Source organism: Ipomoea nil, unplaced genomic scaffold, assembly GCF_001879475.1.
Source record: "Ipomoea nil cultivar Tokyo-kokei standard unplaced genomic scaffold, Asagao_1.1 scaffold3069, whole genome shotgun sequence".
Lineage (NCBI taxonomy): Eukaryota > Viridiplantae > Streptophyta > Magnoliopsida > Solanales > Convolvulaceae > Ipomoea > Ipomoea nil.
The window spans coordinates 7548811-7566404 of NW_017619497.1; the positions used below are offsets into that span (position 1 = coordinate 7548811).

General features: G+C 37.0%; 4 protein-coding genes across 7 annotated transcripts; all 4 read left to right on the forward strand.

The window, feature by feature from the left end:
* Nucleotides 1-206: 206 nt before the first annotated feature.
* LOC109164814 (disease resistance-like protein CSA1) lies at nt 207-1708 on the forward strand. The gene is made up of 2 exons (XM_019313359.1): nt 207-700; nt 1606-1708. The coding sequence occupies exons 1-2, from the start codon at nt 207-209 to the stop codon at nt 1706-1708; spliced, it is 597 nt and encodes a 198-aa protein (XP_019168904.1).
* A 2949-nt stretch (nt 1709-4657) lies between these two features.
* Nucleotides 4658-7059, forward strand: LOC109165413 (NAC transcription factor 25-like). Its single transcript, XM_019314155.1, has 3 exons — nt 4658-5142; nt 5613-5941; nt 6417-7059. Exons 1-3 carry the CDS (start codon nt 4956-4958, stop codon nt 6945-6947), a joined length of 1047 nt encoding a protein of 348 aa, XP_019169700.1. The 5' UTR covers nt 4658-4955; the 3' UTR covers nt 6948-7059.
* Nucleotides 7060-9227: 2168 nt separating this feature from the next.
* On the forward strand, nt 9228-17531 carry LOC109165411. The gene is made up of 4 exons (XM_019314153.1): nt 9228-10303; nt 10826-11258; nt 11352-11757; nt 17359-17531. The coding sequence occupies exons 1-3, from the start codon at nt 9255-9257 to the stop codon at nt 11718-11720; spliced, it is 1851 nt and encodes a 616-aa protein (XP_019169698.1). The 5' UTR covers nt 9228-9254; the 3' UTR covers nt 11721-11757; nt 17359-17531.
* Nucleotides 13996-17531, forward strand: LOC109165410. 4 transcript variants are annotated; one of them, XM_019314152.1, is made up of 7 exons: nt 14741-14939; nt 15056-15206; nt 15612-15793; nt 15867-16049; nt 16123-16302; nt 16376-16647; nt 16728-17531. In XM_019314152.1, the coding sequence occupies exons 1-7, from the start codon at nt 14831-14833 to the stop codon at nt 17313-17315; spliced, it is 1665 nt and encodes a 554-aa protein (XP_019169697.1). In that variant the 5' UTR covers nt 14741-14830; the 3' UTR covers nt 17316-17531. The 4 variants fall into 4 exon arrangements, with proteins under 4 accessions (XP_019169696.1, XP_019169695.1, XP_019169694.1 ...); XM_019314151.1 differs by having other exon boundaries at nt 13996-15206; nt 15867-15931; nt 16188-16302; XM_019314149.1 differs by having other exon boundaries at nt 13997-15206.
* Nucleotides 17532-17594: the final 63 nt, after the last annotated feature.

The window sequence follows — 17594 nt, forward strand, 5'->3', positions numbered from 1 at the left end:
CCCGGAAGATTCTTAGTAAATTTCAAACCCACCGCCAAAACACATGGCCCATGCTATATAAATACCCATTTTGTAGCGTAATCTTGATGCCATCTACTCCTATCCAATCAAAGAAAATTTTAATAAAATGTATTTCCTGTTGAAAAGTTAGAATAAAATATTCAAGAAAAATAAAACCTTCTTTTTTTTTTTTTGGTTAGCCAGCCATGCAACGTTCTTCCAAGAAAGCCTGCAACGAACTTCTCCGGTACCGGTGGCGTTTCCGGCGGCCGACGGGAGACCTGCAGCCATGCGACGTGTTCATTAACCACCGGGGGATCGACACAAAACGGAACGTGGCCGGAATGCTTTACGACCGGCTCCGGAGGCACCGGCTCCGGCCGTTCTTGGACAGCAAGAGCATGAAGCCCGGAGACAAGTTGTTCGAGAAAATTGAGCCGGCGATACGAGGTTGTCGGGTTGGAGTGGCCATCTTTTCGCCGCAGTATTGTGAGTCGTATTTTTGCCTACATGAGTTGTCTCTCATGGTGGAGAGCAATAAAAGGGTGATTCCAGTTTTTTGCGACGTAAAGCCCTCTGAGCTTGCAGTTAAGGACAACGTTTTTGGGGTTTATGGAGATAATAAGGAGATGGAGAAATTCAGACTGGCTCTTGAGGAGGCAAAGTTCACCGTTGGAATCACTTTTGATACCATAAATGGGTAAGTTGTTTAAATGTTTAATTATCTAGCTTGCATGTACATTTTGTTTCGGTTTTTTTTTTTTTTTTTTTTTTTTTTTTTTTTTTTTTTTTTTTTTTGTTGTGATGAGGAAATGCGCAATCACTCCTTGATGGTGAGATAAACCAACCTAGATTGTCCATAGCTGATTCGTTCAAATCAAGAATGTCAATAGACCGCTCTCATTAAAAAAAAAAAATCAAGTCAATAGTCTAATCAACTTGGCTAGAGTTACTCCATACCCATTATCAAAAGAGGGGTTCAATCGGAGTGATGGATTATTTGAACCCGGGGGTCCGGATTATACAACCCGAATATATGATTGAATATAATAAATAAACAATAAAACGTGAATATAATAAATAAACAATAAAACGATAATAGGGGTAGAAATAATGTACGAATTAGCGTCACAGGGACGGATATTGCATTAATTGAGTGTATATAATAGTGCTATTACAGAAGTTCCGGACATGTAACAACAAGACAATTATAGTAAGAAGGCAGAAGATGTCTGAACAAGACACCGAGGAGTGTTTTTATACCCCTAGTTGTGTCAATGGCCTGGGTACGCAGGAAGAGTCGCACCTGCTGCAGCGAGACTCGCTCCACGCGAGGACCCGACTCCTCGGGCAAGCACAGAGCTCAACCAAGGGGCCGGTCGTGGACTCGACCAAGCCCATGGAGGCCGAGCCCACGGGGGCCGAGTCCATGGAGATATAAACTCTTAGCTCTTTTTTTAAAATTTGAGTAACGATATATCGTTTTATTGTTTAACTATAAGCTCTAGTTAGGTTATTACATGCATTCTAATTTCATTATTCTTCCCAATTCTAATTTCATTATTATTCTTATATATGGGAAATTGTTTGCATGCATGTTTGTAGGGATTGGTCTGAACTCTTAACAAGGGTTACAGATGCTGTTATGAGCAACATGGTGGAGGTGGAAAGAGACCAATTCATCAAATTAAAGCTACCTGCAAATTAAACAACTAACAAATTAAAACTGGGTGTCAGCTGCATTAAAAGATCAGATGAACCGGTTTTATGCTGTTAGGATGCATATATGTATATATAAACACTTGAATTTCTTCATTATTTTAATCTGGATCAATACATTAGTTGGTTTCCTGTAAAGTTTCTACCTATAATAGCAAATTAATCATTCTAATTCCATGTTTTTTTTTTAATCACGGGGAAAATTCGCATTCATTGTTTCAAAATTAAATGTGCACCAAGTAAACTATATTTCTGTGTAATACTTCGCAGTTCCATGCTCATTTTTAGTTGTACTTGTTAATGTCTTTAAATTTATGAAAAATGTTCGCTGTTTAATTTCCCTTTTTTAATATTTGGCTACTTTAATTTACGGGAAAGTCAACCGCGGCTATCCAAAGAACTTTGGGTAAAATTAAACACGTCTTGTGATCTTAGTTCGTTAGTTAAGCAAAGGATCACAAGGAGGTAACCGATCGACTTAGCTTGCTTATAGCTGATCGACTCATCAAACTAAGAAAGCCGATAGACAAATCTCATGGAATGTTAAATTTGGAAACTTATGATTATCAAGCCAAATGTTCGACCAACACTAGCTGTTGGGGGTTGCCTGGCCTCCAATATTTGACTACTTGTGAATTGATCAAGTCATTAAAAAAAAAAAAACTAATTATGTATTGTCACATAATAGTGTGAACATTAAAAGTTAAAATCAGGAAGATAATGTAGTGTGAATAAGAGTACGTGTTTCCCATGTTTTTCTCACACACACACACACACAAAAAAAAAAACGTGGTTTGTATTAGTGGTTTGCAAATTGTATTAGTAGTTTCTCGGAAACCAAGTTTGGAACAAGAGTAGTTTTAGAAGCTTGAAAAAGAAGATTAGAATCTTAGTAATTAAGCTGAAAGGTGGAGGAAGCTTTGGTAAGAATATTCCTAAGTCCCTAAATAGGTTAAGAAAAATTGACGGAAGATATGCACGCAATATTGTAGTTGCTTTGTGCTTTTGTGTACATTCTTGAGAAAGTGCAGCATGCATACATATAATTCAACACTATATATTAATATATACACTTTCTTCACCATCACTCACAGAAGAAAAAAAAAAAAAAAAAAAAAAAAAAAACTATTCCCGCGGGTCAGTCCTCGACGAATTGTGAATACAGAGTTCTGCAATTATGAATATTGAGTTCTGTAATTTTGTATATTGAAATCTAAAATTGTGAATATTCAATTCTAAAATTGCGAATATAGAGTTCTAAAATTGTGAATATAGAGTTCTGTAATTTTGAATATTGAGTTCTGTAATTTTGAATATTGAGATATAAAATTGTGAATATAGAGGAACGGATTATGAAGACAAACGGCAAGGAATGAAGCAATTTTTAAAAAAATTCAGACGGCGTCGTTTTGAAGCAAAACGACAACGTTTTGGACCCGGACCCGGGTCCACAACATAATTTGCCGATCCGCACCGTCACCGACGGCCACGCCTGTCGTGAGGATTCTGGCGAACTGGCCCCCGACGACTTCTTCTCTCTCCTCCTTTGTGTTTTTTTTTTTTTGCGACACTATACATGCTTGCCTTTCTAATTCAACTCACTTAGGTTAAGACTTTTCCAATAAAATGAACTCCGTTGTGCAATGGCCATCAACCAGAGTGTTAAAATTTAACTTGTACATAAAATCCAATCCATGTATTGCCGTAGTCAAGCGTACACGTAATTCAACTGATTTGTGTACATTCTTGAGAAAGTGCACCGTACCGTGCATACATATAATTCAACACTATATATACAATTTCTTCACCATTAGTCAGAGATGACAAAATAAATTTTTTGTTTTCAAACTTTATATGTTCGAGTGACATCTATTAATAATTTTATGTTAAGTAGGTCAAAGCTATTTTATTGAATACACCCCCTGAGAAAAAAGTTGACCCTTTTGATGGAAGTATGGAACAAATTGATCATACCCCTAAGTTCTTAGCACCTGATCAGGACTGGGCACATTGACGAGTGAGCATCTCATCGTCATACCCTTCATGGTTTTAGCTACTATACATTATACTCCGTATTATTTATCAATTATCACTATTCTATTGATTAATCTATTATAAAGCTTGTCACTTATAAAGGTGATCCAATACCTACCTATAAAGATCTATGACTCTTTTTATAGTAGTCTTATTATCAAATCAAATAAGAGAACGGTGAACCATATTTCCTTACTGAATGTATGACCTCTCAGTCTAGTCAAGAGTTGGAACCTTGTTACCCTTTGTATTTGCACATTTTTTTATTCCCATTAATGATAATTTCTATGTTTGTTTTGTTTTCTAAAAAAATAAATAAAATTAAGTTCAATATTGTTTCACCAGGCAATTTTACTGTAGATCATGGTCTATTTAGCATCATGCACCATGAATTAAAATGACGTCGTATCTTTTTAATTACACTCCAATTTCATTTGATAATATAAGCTATTGTATGATTTTATTTTAATTTTTTTTTTCATTTTTTCACATGCACTAGTTTTATTATAATAATAATAAAGCTGGAGTATCATTTTAATTATAATTCATATTCTATTCATTTGACAAATACACGTTAGTACATGAAACTGAATAATGAGAGAGGTTATTACATGGACCATAACGAAATTTGACGTCTACCATTGTTAACGAAAAAACTTCAAACGACATCGTTTATCTACTTGGTCCATGCTACTATGTGAACTACAATCCACGGTAAAAATTATCTATATCGTAGACCAGGGTCTACTATACATTGCACATTATGAACCCTAGTCTAGATTATGTAGTTAAAATATTACAGTATATATGTTTAACTTATTACTTACCGTTCACATATTATATATACTCTTAACATAATCTATTAACTGAAAATACACAAATATGCTACTCCGAACTCGAACGAATTGATGAGCTGGACAGGAAAAGAGTTTCTGTTCTGTTACACAGGAAACGCATGACATCAACAGCGTGCTGTTTAGCTGTATTTTGTTTCTGTCCTACGTAGGAGTGGTCCCCACTGCCACACTTCTGACGTGTCAAAACCAACGCAGTCATCAACCAACGCGTGTCGTGCATCCAGTGGTGACCGTTCGGTATCCCGACCATCAATACAGTCATACGTTGTACCCTACAAATATATTTCTTCGCAGTTTTAATTAGATGCCCAGCAACCAAAATTAGGCAAATTAGCACATTTATATATGGAGAGCACCGCCGATTCAAGATCCGATTCCGGCCACCCACGGCTGCCGCCGGGCTTCCGGTTCCACCCCACCGACGAGGAGCTCGTCGTCCACTACCTCAAGAAAAAGACGGCTTCCCTCCCGTTGCCCGTCACCATAATTGCCGAAGTTGATCTTTACAAATTCGATCCATGGGAGCTCCCAAGTAATATTCTCATTTCTGTATAGATTTTAGGTATCAAGGAAAACATGCATCATTATCTGAAGATGTGTACAGCATAAATCTCGCATTATCACTCTAATAGATATAGGAACATAAGTAGATAATCCATAGTAAATCAAGTTAAGTTGTCCATAGTTGACCGCTTCAAATCAAAAAAGTTAATAGGCCGCTCCTGCTGGGAGTATATATATATATATATATATATATATATATATATATATATATATACCATTCGTGTATGTATAGATTTTGGGTGACGAAAGAACATATATGCAGTTATTATACAAGGGTGTGCAATGCATAAATTTCGGCCTTATATATAACTCTAGTTGATATAGAAACACAAGGAGATAATTGATAGTAAATCATGTTAGGTTGTTAATAGTTGCGCTTCAAATCAAGAAAGCCAATAGGTTATCTGAGGTTTTCTTGATTTTCCGGTGAATATTCAGGCAAGGCGAAGTTCGGGGAGCAAGAGTGGTATTTCTTCAGCCCCAGAGACCGGAAGTACCCGAACGGGACACGGCCGAATCGAGCGGCTACGTCGGGGTACTGGAAGGCCACCGGAACTGATAAACCGATATTGACGTGTAACGGCACGCAGAAGGCCGGCGTCAAGAAGGCACTGGTTTTCTACCGGGGGAAGCCGCCGAAAGGGATGAAGACCAATTGGGTCATGCACGAATATCGCCTTCCCGACAACGTTGTTAATTCTATGACGGCCTCTTCGGCTCATCGTCCTCTCGGAGATGACATAGTAAACAAGAAAAGCTCTTTAAGGGTATGTAACACATGCGCTGTTAATTATGTTTGCATTGAATAATATTGATATGGAAAATGGTCAAATAGATCTGACAAATTAATTAGGTTAGGTTGAACTTTTAAAAGTTACAATTAAACACTTTAATTTGTAACTTTGGTGCATCTGGGCTCAATAGCCTATTATCTACATAGAATAATCTGTCATTAGGGTTTTAACGGTGAATGGTTACTGGTCAATATTGTCATTAAAAAGGGCGATTGGATTAGTCTCTTTCTCCACGAAAGAAGACGATTGGCGGCAAACGACTTGCATGCTATGTCATCGTAATTTTGTTAGTACAAATTACAAGTAAACATGACTTACTTGATTAATTGTAACAAATTTGAGTGTTTAATTGTAATTTATTGAATTTCAGATGTCTAATTGTTATTTTTTATATATAAAGTTGAGTTTTATTTGACTTATGTATTGTATTTAATTCGTTTCAACGCAGTTAGACGATTGGGTGTTGTGCCGGATTTTCAAGAAAAATGGTTCGAGTAGACCGGTGGAGAGCGGCGGAAGAGGTGATCCGACGGAGGATGCGACGGTTGCGACTTCAACGTCGCTGGATGGCTGCGGCGGCGGTGGCAGCGATCACCAAAATCCCAATTCCAGGGCGTCAAGAGGGTTGAGTTTTGGTGATTTTTTCGAGATCAACAACGCACATAATTTATATAACGGGACGATGATGTCGGGCGGGATTAACGGAACCCAAACATCCTGGGATTCCCCGAGAGATCAAACGTGCATGGCCATGGGAATCACGGCGGCGCCGCCTAGAATCGACGAGGATCATCATCATCATGAGGCTGCTAACAATAATGCAATCATGGAGGGAAGTAACTCCTTCATATCATTGCTGAATCAACTGTCACCTAACGATTCCGCCACCTTAAATAATAATGTTCAAACCGGGCTTGGTGTCTCTATCGCCGAGGGAGTATTGCATCAACCTTACCAGCTTTCATGGTTGAAACATTAAGATTTCTTCATCAAATAGTGACTGCATGCATATTTCTCTCTGTCACTCAATAAAAAAATTACAATTAAAGTCTAAATTATTTTTACTTTATAGACGATATGATGTTGTGTTACATATACACATATAGACGAGAACGTGTCAATAATTGTTTCATTAAAACACATAAGTTAAGAGAAATTATTGACATATTTTAGCTTTCTTTTTAAATTTGACAATTTCATAACGATCCTAACAACCAATAGATATGTATGATATTGTATCAAGTCCTTTTGGGGTAAGATAACAAAATTAACAAAAATTATATCAAATCTTCAGATTTTATATATATTCTCAAATCTAAAAAAAGTTTGATCAAAATAATGCTTAATTCATGAAGAATTAATTTCACTTTTGGTCTTACGACTTTTGATGTTTTATCACTTTTGCTGCAAAATTTTAAAAAAAATTTAATTTTGGTGTATAACTTTGTTATTTTTATCATTTTTTGTCCGTTTGGTCAAATTGACGGTGAAATGTTACCGAAGTTTATATTTTTAGGGGTATAATCATCATCTCAAGGAAACATCTTCAATATGTAAACAAAATATCTATAGGTGTTTGATCAATGAGAATAATGGGGAAGACGGACAGAAACTAGACACAGATCTATGAGATTTATAGCGTCAAAGATTCGAAAACTCTTTTTTTTCTCTTAATATTATTTTTCTTTTGTTTAGATATTGAATATCTTTCCTTGAATGGCGATTTTGTCCCTAAAATATAAAATTCGACAACATTTCACCATCAATTTGACCGTAAGGACCAAAAGTTGTACTAATAATAATAACACAATTAAGCACCAAAAGTGAAAATTTTAAAATTGTTCAACAAACGTGATAAGACTTCAAAAGTCGTAGAACCAAAAGTGAAATTAATTTATTCATGAACAAAAAAGTGTTTGAGAATTTTTAATTACTATTTTTAGTTTTTATCATAAATCTTGATTGCATCGAACGAATGAAAATTAAATATTTCGAACACCGTGAATCATGGTCTACTTTGTAAGGTAGACCATTAACATACACATTTATTTTTAGTATATATTAGCATTTTGTATGTGTGATGTGCGAAAATTCATGCTCAATATTAAAAATTGATAAATATACATAATTAAAAATTATAGTTCAAATTATATTTATATGCAAATAATATATGTATTATGAAAATACATATATGATTTACCATTCATAGAAATTTAACTAAAATATAATCAACAATTAAATTAATTATAAAATAATTTTAATATCCCATTTTTTCATATCTATTTTAGTAATAATGTAATTGCCTAAATTATATTATAATATTAATTTTTTAAAAAATAATTTGAGCCATATATTATTAAATTAATTGTGTTAATACTTTTGCACTAATATAATAATCAAATATTATAATTATTTATAATTTCATCTTCAATTTTATTATATAAATATATAATACAAAATTTTGGTAATTTACTAGTATATGTATATGTATATATATATATATATATATATATATATATATATATATATATATGGAAAACAAGGTGGCCGTGTTTTGTTAGGAAAAGGACTTGTGCTGTGAATGCCCGCCCAAACGTGAATCGTAATTATATTATACTATTTCTGTCCTATTTTTTTAATTTGTCTTACTTACTGGCCCTGTTTGGTAAAATGTCTGTTAGCTGATTGTGTTAATTAGATAGTATAAATAGTTGATAACATTAACTGATTGTAGAAAAATGTTTGGGAAATTAGTTGATAGCTGTTTGGTATAATTTCTTTTCTCAAAAAGCTAAATGAAAAAGTTACTTAAGTAACTTTTTGAATTTTAGCCTTTTAGAGTTGTAAAAAGCTAATTAACCAAACATTTATATTGATATTTTAACTAAATCAAATAATTAATAGTGATCAAATAAGCCAAAATTGATATATAGGCCAATTTTTTACCAAACAGGGCCACTATTTATTAGTAAATTTTTTTTCTTTTTTTCTTTATTTTATGTAGTATTTTGTACGTACTTATTTTTAAATTTGACATTTTATTTTGTGTTTAATAGTACTTTTAGTGTAGTTTCTAAATATATAAATTTTGTATTCTAATACCAAACTTAATATTATGTAAAATTGGATTAAAAATAACTTCACTCAAGTCTGATTAACCACGGATGGAATATTATATTATATTACGGAGTATATTATATATTATATATTATATATTACTCCGTATATATTATATATTATATATATTTGAAGTTTTTGTGTTGTTTTTTTATATCTAGGGTTATACATGAATCCCACAACAATGGAAGAGTCGAAATATGTTTATTTGCTTCACCAAAGAGGACTGTTTCGCGTTAATGTCTCCGCCTTTGATCAACCCCGCCGCAAGCACGAAGAACTCAAGCTTGAGTGTGTATTATATGATCAATCAAACTTCATCTTCACGGATATGGCACTCTTCAGCCACCGCCACAATCTGTTCATGATCGGCGGCGCTTCTGCAGAATCAAACTTCTATACCTTCGATCCCAACAGATTCAATGAGTTTCCTGTTAAAAATCTCGAGTGTTTTCGCGAACCAGCTACTTTTAATAATGGCTACCAGCCGGTGAAGTGGCCTTTCGTGGTTCGTGCTGAGAATAGGTTTTGCATCGTCCCGGACTCCGTCGATAACTTCCACTTCCAGTCCTTTGACCCCGCCGGAAACCGCTTTCACAGCCTGCCGCCGCCGCCGTTTGATAAGCGGGAGGGATTCGATTCAGTCTCCGGCGTTCTTCCTCTCCGCGATTTTATATATTTGTTTCTCCGAGAGTCCTGCGGCTCCTGTATCCGTGCCTTCTCCTTCAACACCAGATTGCTACAATGGCGGGAGGAAGAGCCAATGAGGATGAAATTTAAGGAGGAAGGTATTCCTCTCCCCTATGACCACCGCGGCGAGGTAGGGCTTTCCGATAAATTTTCCGGCGATACTCAGATTATGGTCGCCCTTAGTGACAGAATGCCTACGGCTTATCGAGTTTGCATCCATCCGAAGGGCTCTCTCGTGCCTAAATCTTACAGGCATCTGCGTGAGGTTCATATCGAGAACGATGACCGCTACGAGGATCGTAACGTGGCGCGCTTGCTTGATCTTGGCGGTGGAAAATTTTGTTTGATTGATTACAGTAATTCAGCTCTTGTGGTATGCGTATTCAAGATTGATTTTGCAGTTGAACATGAAATCCAAATCGACGACGACGATGAAATTGTCTCCTCAGAGATTCTCGCATCCAGGAAATTTCAGGACGACGACATTCCTTTCGTCAGGAACACTTGGTTTACTGATGTTTGTTTAGCGTAAGTACAACTCACATTCTTTTCATGTAATTGTTATACCAGGACAACCCCAATCAAATTGATCTGGAAAAAATTAAGGTTTTAAGTTTGACTTCTACATTTACTCTATAGTTGTTGCTGGGGCAATTTCAGCCAATTTGGTTTAGCTATGTGTAGCCTATTGGCCTTCTATTGGCCTTCTATCGGTGCTATAGAGAACAACTCAAACCTAGTTGATTTTGATAATTATAAAGTTTTGAACTTGACTCATAGAATTAATCTATCAGGGCTGAAAATTATGAAATTTCCGATCCTATGAACTTGATCTTAAATCAAGTCGAAAGCAAAAAGTGGTCGGAAATAGCAACAAAGGTTTTTCCGAAAGTGGTCGGAACCTCGACTTGATTTAAGATCACTTTCATGTTCAGGTGGTCGGAAATTCCATAATTTCCAATAGTGTATTTACCTTTTATAGTTTTGTAAAAAAAAATTATAGTTGTTATAGTCTTCTTGGTTGATTTGGTATTGTTTGTTCTATTCTAGTTATGCTCCTGCAATGCAAATCTATTCATCCGCCTATTCTCCCAGATCTCCCCCAGTTTCAAGTTCTGCTCCTGAAACGCAAAGCTATTCCCCCTTATACTCAGTTCACAGCTGCAATGAAAGGCGTCCGGAGTATGAAGTAAGTGGAGGTCCCAGCAATGAGGACGAAGACAGTGATGATTTTTACCTTGATGAAGAAGCCATGGAAGCATATCAAGAACACAAGCAGTTCGAGGGTTCTGCGGGTGCTAGATCTTCATCCAGTTTGGTGTCCAAGCGGTATAAGGAGAAGGGGAAGAAGGAGGAAAGGGAAAGCCCGGAACATGATCCGGTGGCCTTGGCGAGGAGCTTGGCCCGTCATTTTGAGACGAAGGGGCTGGACAAGACCGGAGATAATGCCCTTAGCCGGTGGTTCATGCGCACTCAACTCAAAGTAGTAGCTAGGATTCGTTTTGATTAGACCCTCGGGATTGAGGTGTAATACTTTTTACGAGCCTTTTTACTGACTGCTTTAACTTGTGCACAGTCGATTATGTATGGGCTAGCCATGATTGATCGGGCAGATGCCTCATCCGAGAAGAGGATCATCCAAGAAGCTGGGTATGCTGCAGCGGAGGCCAAGGTGAAAGCACTCGAGTTGCAACTCGAAGCCTCCAACAAGGCCTACTCTGCTGCTCGGGCCCAGTTGGAGGCACTGAAACACGAGAAGATAAAGCTCCGTGAGACGGTCAAGGCTCAGAGGAAGCAGCTGAAAGCCAAAGATGAGGAACTTGTTTCTACCCGGGATAAGGCAATCCAGGAATGGAGACAATCAGAGGAATTCCGGCAAGCCGCCCGTTCATATGCCCGGGAAGACAGGGATAGCAGGAAGAGGCGCTGTCGTTCAAGAGACTAAATTTATCCTGCTACTGTTGTTCCTGGACTTTTCCTTGGTTCCAATTCTATCTAACATCACTTATAAAAATCTAAATTTTGCTCTTACTAATGGAACCTCTATCCTGGCCATTCTTGTGATTATTCTGTCATTCCATAATAATGATGTGTTTTGGTCCCCCCATTATGAGGATGCATATAATTAAACAGCATTTATTAGCCTTGATTGTCTAATGCTTTAGTGCATTATAACTTTTGATGAGCATAATTGCATAAATGTTGAATATGAATGGCTATGGAAAGCACGTTGATGAGAAATACAAAAAAAAAAAAAAAAAAAAAAGTTGCAGACTTGCGGTGACTAGTAAATACACTACTTTCTTCCTTTTAAAATTAACATACTTTCCTTTGGTTTATAATAAAGTCAACCGTGTCGCGGGCACACGAAGGTAATCCATGTATTTATGGTGATAATAAAATCGTGAGATATTTTCATAGTTGATCGATGCTTTTTATGACGAGAAAAACTCGTAGTTACTATTCGAATGTATGCACTAACATACATCATAAAAAATGATTAATTCTAGATTTGGTTTATCAATTATTCACATTTATTACATTTTTATTGGCTTTAAAAATTACATGTTTTAGTCCTCAAACTATTAATTTTATACCCAACAAATTATCGATATTTTGATTATTTGTTATTATTTTTATACCCAATTTTGTCACTTATTAGGAAAACCGTTAAATAACGAAATTTTAATGGTCAATGAATTAATTTAAAAATTTAACTTTTTAAAAATTTAAAGTAACTTATTGGTATCTTTTAATTGTTTGAAGTTCTTATTTGTTAAGCGGAATTATAATAACCATTGAACTAATTTAAAAATTTAAAGTCACTTATTGGTACATTTAAATATTTAATTGCTTGAAGTTCTTGTCTGTTAGACTTCTTGTTTGTTAGATACTCTACAACCGTTTCATGCCATAACTAGGAAGACATGTTCTATGCTAGATTGTATGGAGTGACATGTTACTCCACCTTTAATTTATTTATGAAAATGTCTTGAATATGGAATATTATGAATGAAGCTTTGTTTGCCGGGATGTGGGGGGCCCTTAGGGTTGGGGTTCAGCATTTGAAAGAATGAATGAAGCTTTGTTTTGATTAAAAAATAAAGTGATAAATGTTTGACAATTTATTCTTTTTTTTTTTTTTAATTTTGTAAAAAAAATAAAAAAAATAACATGTTACATTAAGCACTAATTGTGAAGTATATTCACACTCTTTTCATTTTTTTTTTCTTCGACCCAACCAAGTTGTTCGCATTATTAATTTACTAATCAAAAATTATTTTTATTATCCTTTTACTAATTGAAGTCACAAGACCATAATTACATCCTTTACCAACTATATCCAATACAAACTTAAATAGTGATTACGACATATTTCAATCATCACCTAAAAAAATAAAATTATTATTGTTGTTTCTTGTAAACTTTATGACTTGTTTGGTAAGATGTAGAATACAATTACAGTCTAATGCTTTGGCTATAAAAATTACATTATTTGGTGGAAGGAAATTATAATTCAATCCTTTTTATAGAATTGAAATTCATACCTCTCTTTGAATTCAAATTCAACCTAAGAAAGAAAGAAGAAAAGGAAAAAGAAAAATCATCCTTAATTATTGTTATTATTATTAAGAAAAAAGGTTAAATACAATCTCCGAACTTTATTTGAGAAGTCAATTAAGTCCTTAAACTTTTGAAACTTACAATTAGATACATAAACAAGTCGATTTAGTGCATCAAGACCCAAATACCAATTGATGACCTGTAATAATAGATCACTAAGTTGTCTGGTCATGTTCCAGTATGAAAATCGACGACAATGACCATTACATCACTGGAGAAGGGTTAGTCACCATCTCCAAAGGACGGAGTCCTTCGTCACAGAGATGGCGACTAGGTTTGGTCGCCATCTCTAGTCGTCGGAGAAGGCGACCAATCCTTCTCTGGAGATGTGCTGGTCGCCGTCGTCGATTTTCGATAAAAATATTACAAACAACTTAGTGATCTGTTATTACAAGTCACAGGTATTTAGATATTGAGTACATTAAATTAATATTTTATATACTTAATTATAACTTTTAAAAATTTAAAATTTTAATTAACTTCTTAGATAATGTTTAAGGATGTATTTAACCATTTTCGCTTGGTTATTATTTCTCTATTCATTCTCAATGATTTTATTCCCTCTAAACAAAGAATGTAAATAGAATTCTTACATTTATTATTTTCTCACTGCCTCAGGGACCAAACGTCTTGTTAGTCCATGGCGGGATCACCCAACGGTTATCCGGATTCATATACATGAAAAAGAGAGGAAGTTGATGCCTTCAAATCGTATCTAGGGTTACATCAATTGCACAACCATGGGAGAGTTCACGTATCTTTATATGCTTCACGAAGAGGGACTCTTTCGTATAAATGTCTCAGACTTTGGATTCTGCAAGAAGGAACTCAAGGTTGAGTGTGTATACTATGAGCCATCAAGCAGGTTATGCTCCAGCCTCTTCAAGGATATGGGACTTTTCAGCAACCGACATACTCTGTATATGATTGGCGGCGATTCTGCAGAAACAGGTCGGTACCCAGATGGGACTAGCTTTTATTCTTTCAATCCTACCAGATTCAATGAATTTCCTGTTAGAGATCCGGAATGTGTTGACGAACCAGACTTTTATGGCGATTTCGGAGCCATGAAATGTCCTCATGTAGTTCGTGCTAACCGTATGATTTACTTCTTCCCAAAGCGAATTGCTCCCTTCTATTTTCGGTCTTTTGATTCTGCCGAAAATCGATTTTACACTCCGCCGCCGCCTCCCTTCGTGCTTGATAATCGGGTTAGGGTTTATGAGGTATCTGGGGCATTTGTTCTCCGCGGTTATCTATATTTGTTTCTCGAAGAATCCAGCGATGACGATGGGGGTTCAGGTGTCCACCGTGTCTTCTCTTTCAACACTAGATTGTCGAAATGGCGGGAAGAAGAGGCCATGGTGCTCCAATTTAAGGAAAAAGATATTCCTCTCCCCTTTGATCACCGTGGTAGTATAGCGCTTTCCAATGAGTTTTCTGACAATACTCATGTTTTGGTTGCCCTTAGTGACAGAAGACCTACTGCATATCGTGTTTGCCTTCATCCCAAGGGTTCTTTCAGCCCTAAATCTTACAGGTATATACATGAAGCTTATGTTGACCACCCCCCATATGGTGGCAGGGGTCAGCTATTTGATCTTGGTAGTGGAAAGTTTTGTTGGGCTTTTTACAGTGTCTTCGAAGCTCTTGCAGTTTGCGTTTTCAAGATTGATTTGGCATATGAACATGAAATCCAAATTTCCTCAATGGATGAGGGAAGGGCAGAGATTATCTCCTCCAAGATCTTTCAATATAAAGACGTTCCTTACCTCTGGGATTATGAGTTTGATAGTTTTTGTTTAGGGTAAGTACAAGTGCAACTCTCATTCTTGTCATTTTATCATGGAGTATATTTTTTGATAATTAAATGCTCTTCCCATTTAGATTTAGATATGTTTAATAGTCCCTTAGTGATCCTCTTTGTTGATTCTGTGTTAATATCCTAGTTTGGCTGTATCTTCTTAATGATTTTGTTTATTATCTATTCTAGGTCTGCTCTTGCTTTGCATAGTTTATTTTTTTAGGGTAAGTACAAGTGAGACTCACATTCTTGTCATTTTATCATGGAGTATATTTTGTGGTAATTAAATGCTCTTCCCATTTAGATTTAGATCTGTTTATCAGTCCCTTAGTGGTCCTCTGTTGATTCTATTTTAATATCCTGGTTTGGCTGTATCTTCTTAATGATATTGTTTATTATCTATTCTAGTTCTGCTCCTGCTTTGCATAGTTATGTCCTCTCAGTTCCTAGCAAAGAAGATCAGTATCCATGGAGTGAGCATGAACTGACTTCATCTCCCAGCAATGAGGACCAAGACAGGGATGCGGAGATTGAGAAGAGAAACACAATTAGTTCTTGCAAAAGGGACGGGGGAGGGAATGATGCAAGAGGTTGTGTTTTACACCTAGGGCTTATGTTTGGATTCTGGTTGTCATGTGACTGACAATTTTTACCTTGTTGCAGGGCCTGAAGACATGGGCGCAGAAGAGGAATGCGAGCAGATTGAGAGTTCTGTGGGTGAGAAGCAGGTTAGGTCCTTATCCTGTCTAGGTTCCAAGCAGTCTGAAAAGAAGGGCAAGGACATCTGTGAAGCCAGCACCAAGCGGGACGAAAGGTTGTGCTGCAGTGGAGGGAATGATGCTAGAGGTTGTGTTTTACACCTAGGGCTTGTGTTTGGGTTCTGTTTGTCATGCGACCGACGAATTTTACCTTGTTGCAGGGCCTGAAGACATGGGCGTAGAAGAGGGATGCGAGCAGATTGAGGGTTCAGTGGGTGAGAAGCAGGTTAGGTCTTTATCCCGTCTAGGTTCCAGGTTGTCTGAAAAGAAGGGCAAGGATTGTGAAGCCAGCACCAAGCAGGATGAAAGGTCGTGTTGCATGGGAGGGAATGATGCTAGAGGTTGTGTTTTACACCTAGGGCTTGTGTTTGGGTTCTGTTTGTCATATGACTGACAATTTTTATGTTGTTGCAGGGCCTGAAGACATGGGCGTAGAAGAGGAATGCGAGCAGATTGAGGGTTGTGTGGGTGAGAAGCAGGCTAGGTCTTTATCCCGTCTGGGTTCCAGGCAGTCTGAAGAGAAGGGCAAGGCTATCTGTGTAGCCAGTACCAGGCAGGACAAAAGTCAAGAAGATGATCCAGTGGCACTGGCGCGAAGGCTGGCCTCACATTTTGAGATGACTGGCCTGGTCAAGACAGGAGATAATAAGGCCCTTAGCCGGTGGTTCATTCGCTCTCAACTGGAGGTGACTCCAAGTCTTTTGTACTTGTGCATCATTCATCCCTTTCTTTCTTGACTGTCTGCTTTAACCTCTCGTGTGCACAGGCCATTATGTACGGTCTGGCGATGATTGACCGGGGGGATGCTGCATCCGAGCAGGGGATCACCCAAGAAGCCGAGAACACTGCAGCTGAGGCCAAGGTGAAAGTGCTGGAGTTACAACTTGAAGCCTCCAACAAAGCCAACTCTGCTGCGCAGGCCAGGTTGGAAGCCCTGGAGCAAGAGAAGATGAAGCTCAGCGAGAAGGTTGAGGTCCAGAGGAAGCAGCTCAATGCCAAAGATGAAGAACTTGCTTCTACCCAGGATAAGGCCATCCAGGAGTGGAGACAATCAGAGGAATTCAGGCAAGCCGCCCAATCATATGCCCGGGAAAATATGGAAGCTGTCCTAAGCAGGATCCTGAGTGACAAGGTAGCTCAGAACCATATCTTTAAAGCCTTATTCAAGACTGCTTTTGATGAAGATGAAGGGCAGGCTCCCAGGCCAAGTGCCATGGAGGAAGTAACATCAGCTCCCAACTGTGAGGTCCAAGACAGAGATGGGCAGATGGAGAAGAGAAACAAAATTAATTCTGATAAAGAGGAGACGGGAGGGAATAATGCCAAGAAGAGGCGCTGTCGTTCAAGAGACTAACTTTATTCTGCTACTATTGACATTGTTCCTGGACTTCTCCCAGGTTCCTAATCTATCTAACAGCACTTTTAAAAATCTAACTTTTGCTCTTACTAATGGAACCTTTAGCCTGGTCATTCTTGTGATTGTTCTGCATTATTGTTACATTTGCTGTCATTTCATCATAATGCCGTCTTTTGATCCCAAGATGAGGATGAATATAAGCAGCATTTCTTAGCATTGATTGCCCTAATGCTAATGCTTTAGTGCATGATTACTTTTCATAAGGCATAATTGCAT

Excerpts from the sequence above, each read along its gene's own strand:
- LOC109164814 (XM_019313359.1), top strand. The coding sequence starts at position 207 with ATGCAACGTTCTTCCAAGAAAGCCTGCAACGAACTTCTCCGGTACCGG. Across the intron at positions 701-1,605 it reads ACTTTTGATACCATAAATGG|GGATTGGTCTGAACTCTTAA; the intron begins GTAAGTTGTTTA and ends GCATGTTTGTAG.
- LOC109165413 (XM_019314155.1), top strand. The coding sequence starts at position 4,956 with ATGGAGAGCACCGCCGATTCAAGATCCGATTCCGGCCACCCACGGCTG. Across the intron at positions 5,143-5,612 it reads CGATCCATGGGAGCTCCCAA|GCAAGGCGAAGTTCGGGGAG; the intron begins GTAATATTCTCA and ends GTGAATATTCAG. Across the intron at positions 5,942-6,416 it reads ACAAGAAAAGCTCTTTAAGG|TTAGACGATTGGGTGTTGTG; the intron begins GTATGTAACACA and ends GTTTCAACGCAG.
- LOC109165411 (XM_019314153.1), top strand. The coding sequence starts at position 9,255 with ATGAATCCCACAACAATGGAAGAGTCGAAATATGTTTATTTGCTTCAC. Across the intron at positions 10,304-10,825 it reads TTTACTGATGTTTGTTTAGC|TTATGCTCCTGCAATGCAAA; the intron begins GTAAGTACAACT and ends GTTCTATTCTAG. Across the intron at positions 11,259-11,351 it reads TCATGCGCACTCAACTCAAA|TCGATTATGTATGGGCTAGC; the intron begins GTAGTAGCTAGG and ends ACTTGTGCACAG.
- LOC109165410 (XM_019314149.1), top strand. The coding sequence starts at position 14,140 with ATGGGAGAGTTCACGTATCTTTATATGCTTCACGAAGAGGGACTCTTT. Across the intron at positions 16,303-16,375 it reads GGGAGGGAATGATGCTAGAG|GGCCTGAAGACATGGGCGTA; the intron begins GTTGTGTTTTAC and ends ATGTTGTTGCAG. Across the intron at positions 16,648-16,727 it reads TCATTCGCTCTCAACTGGAG|GCCATTATGTACGGTCTGGC; the intron begins GTGACTCCAAGT and ends TCGTGTGCACAG.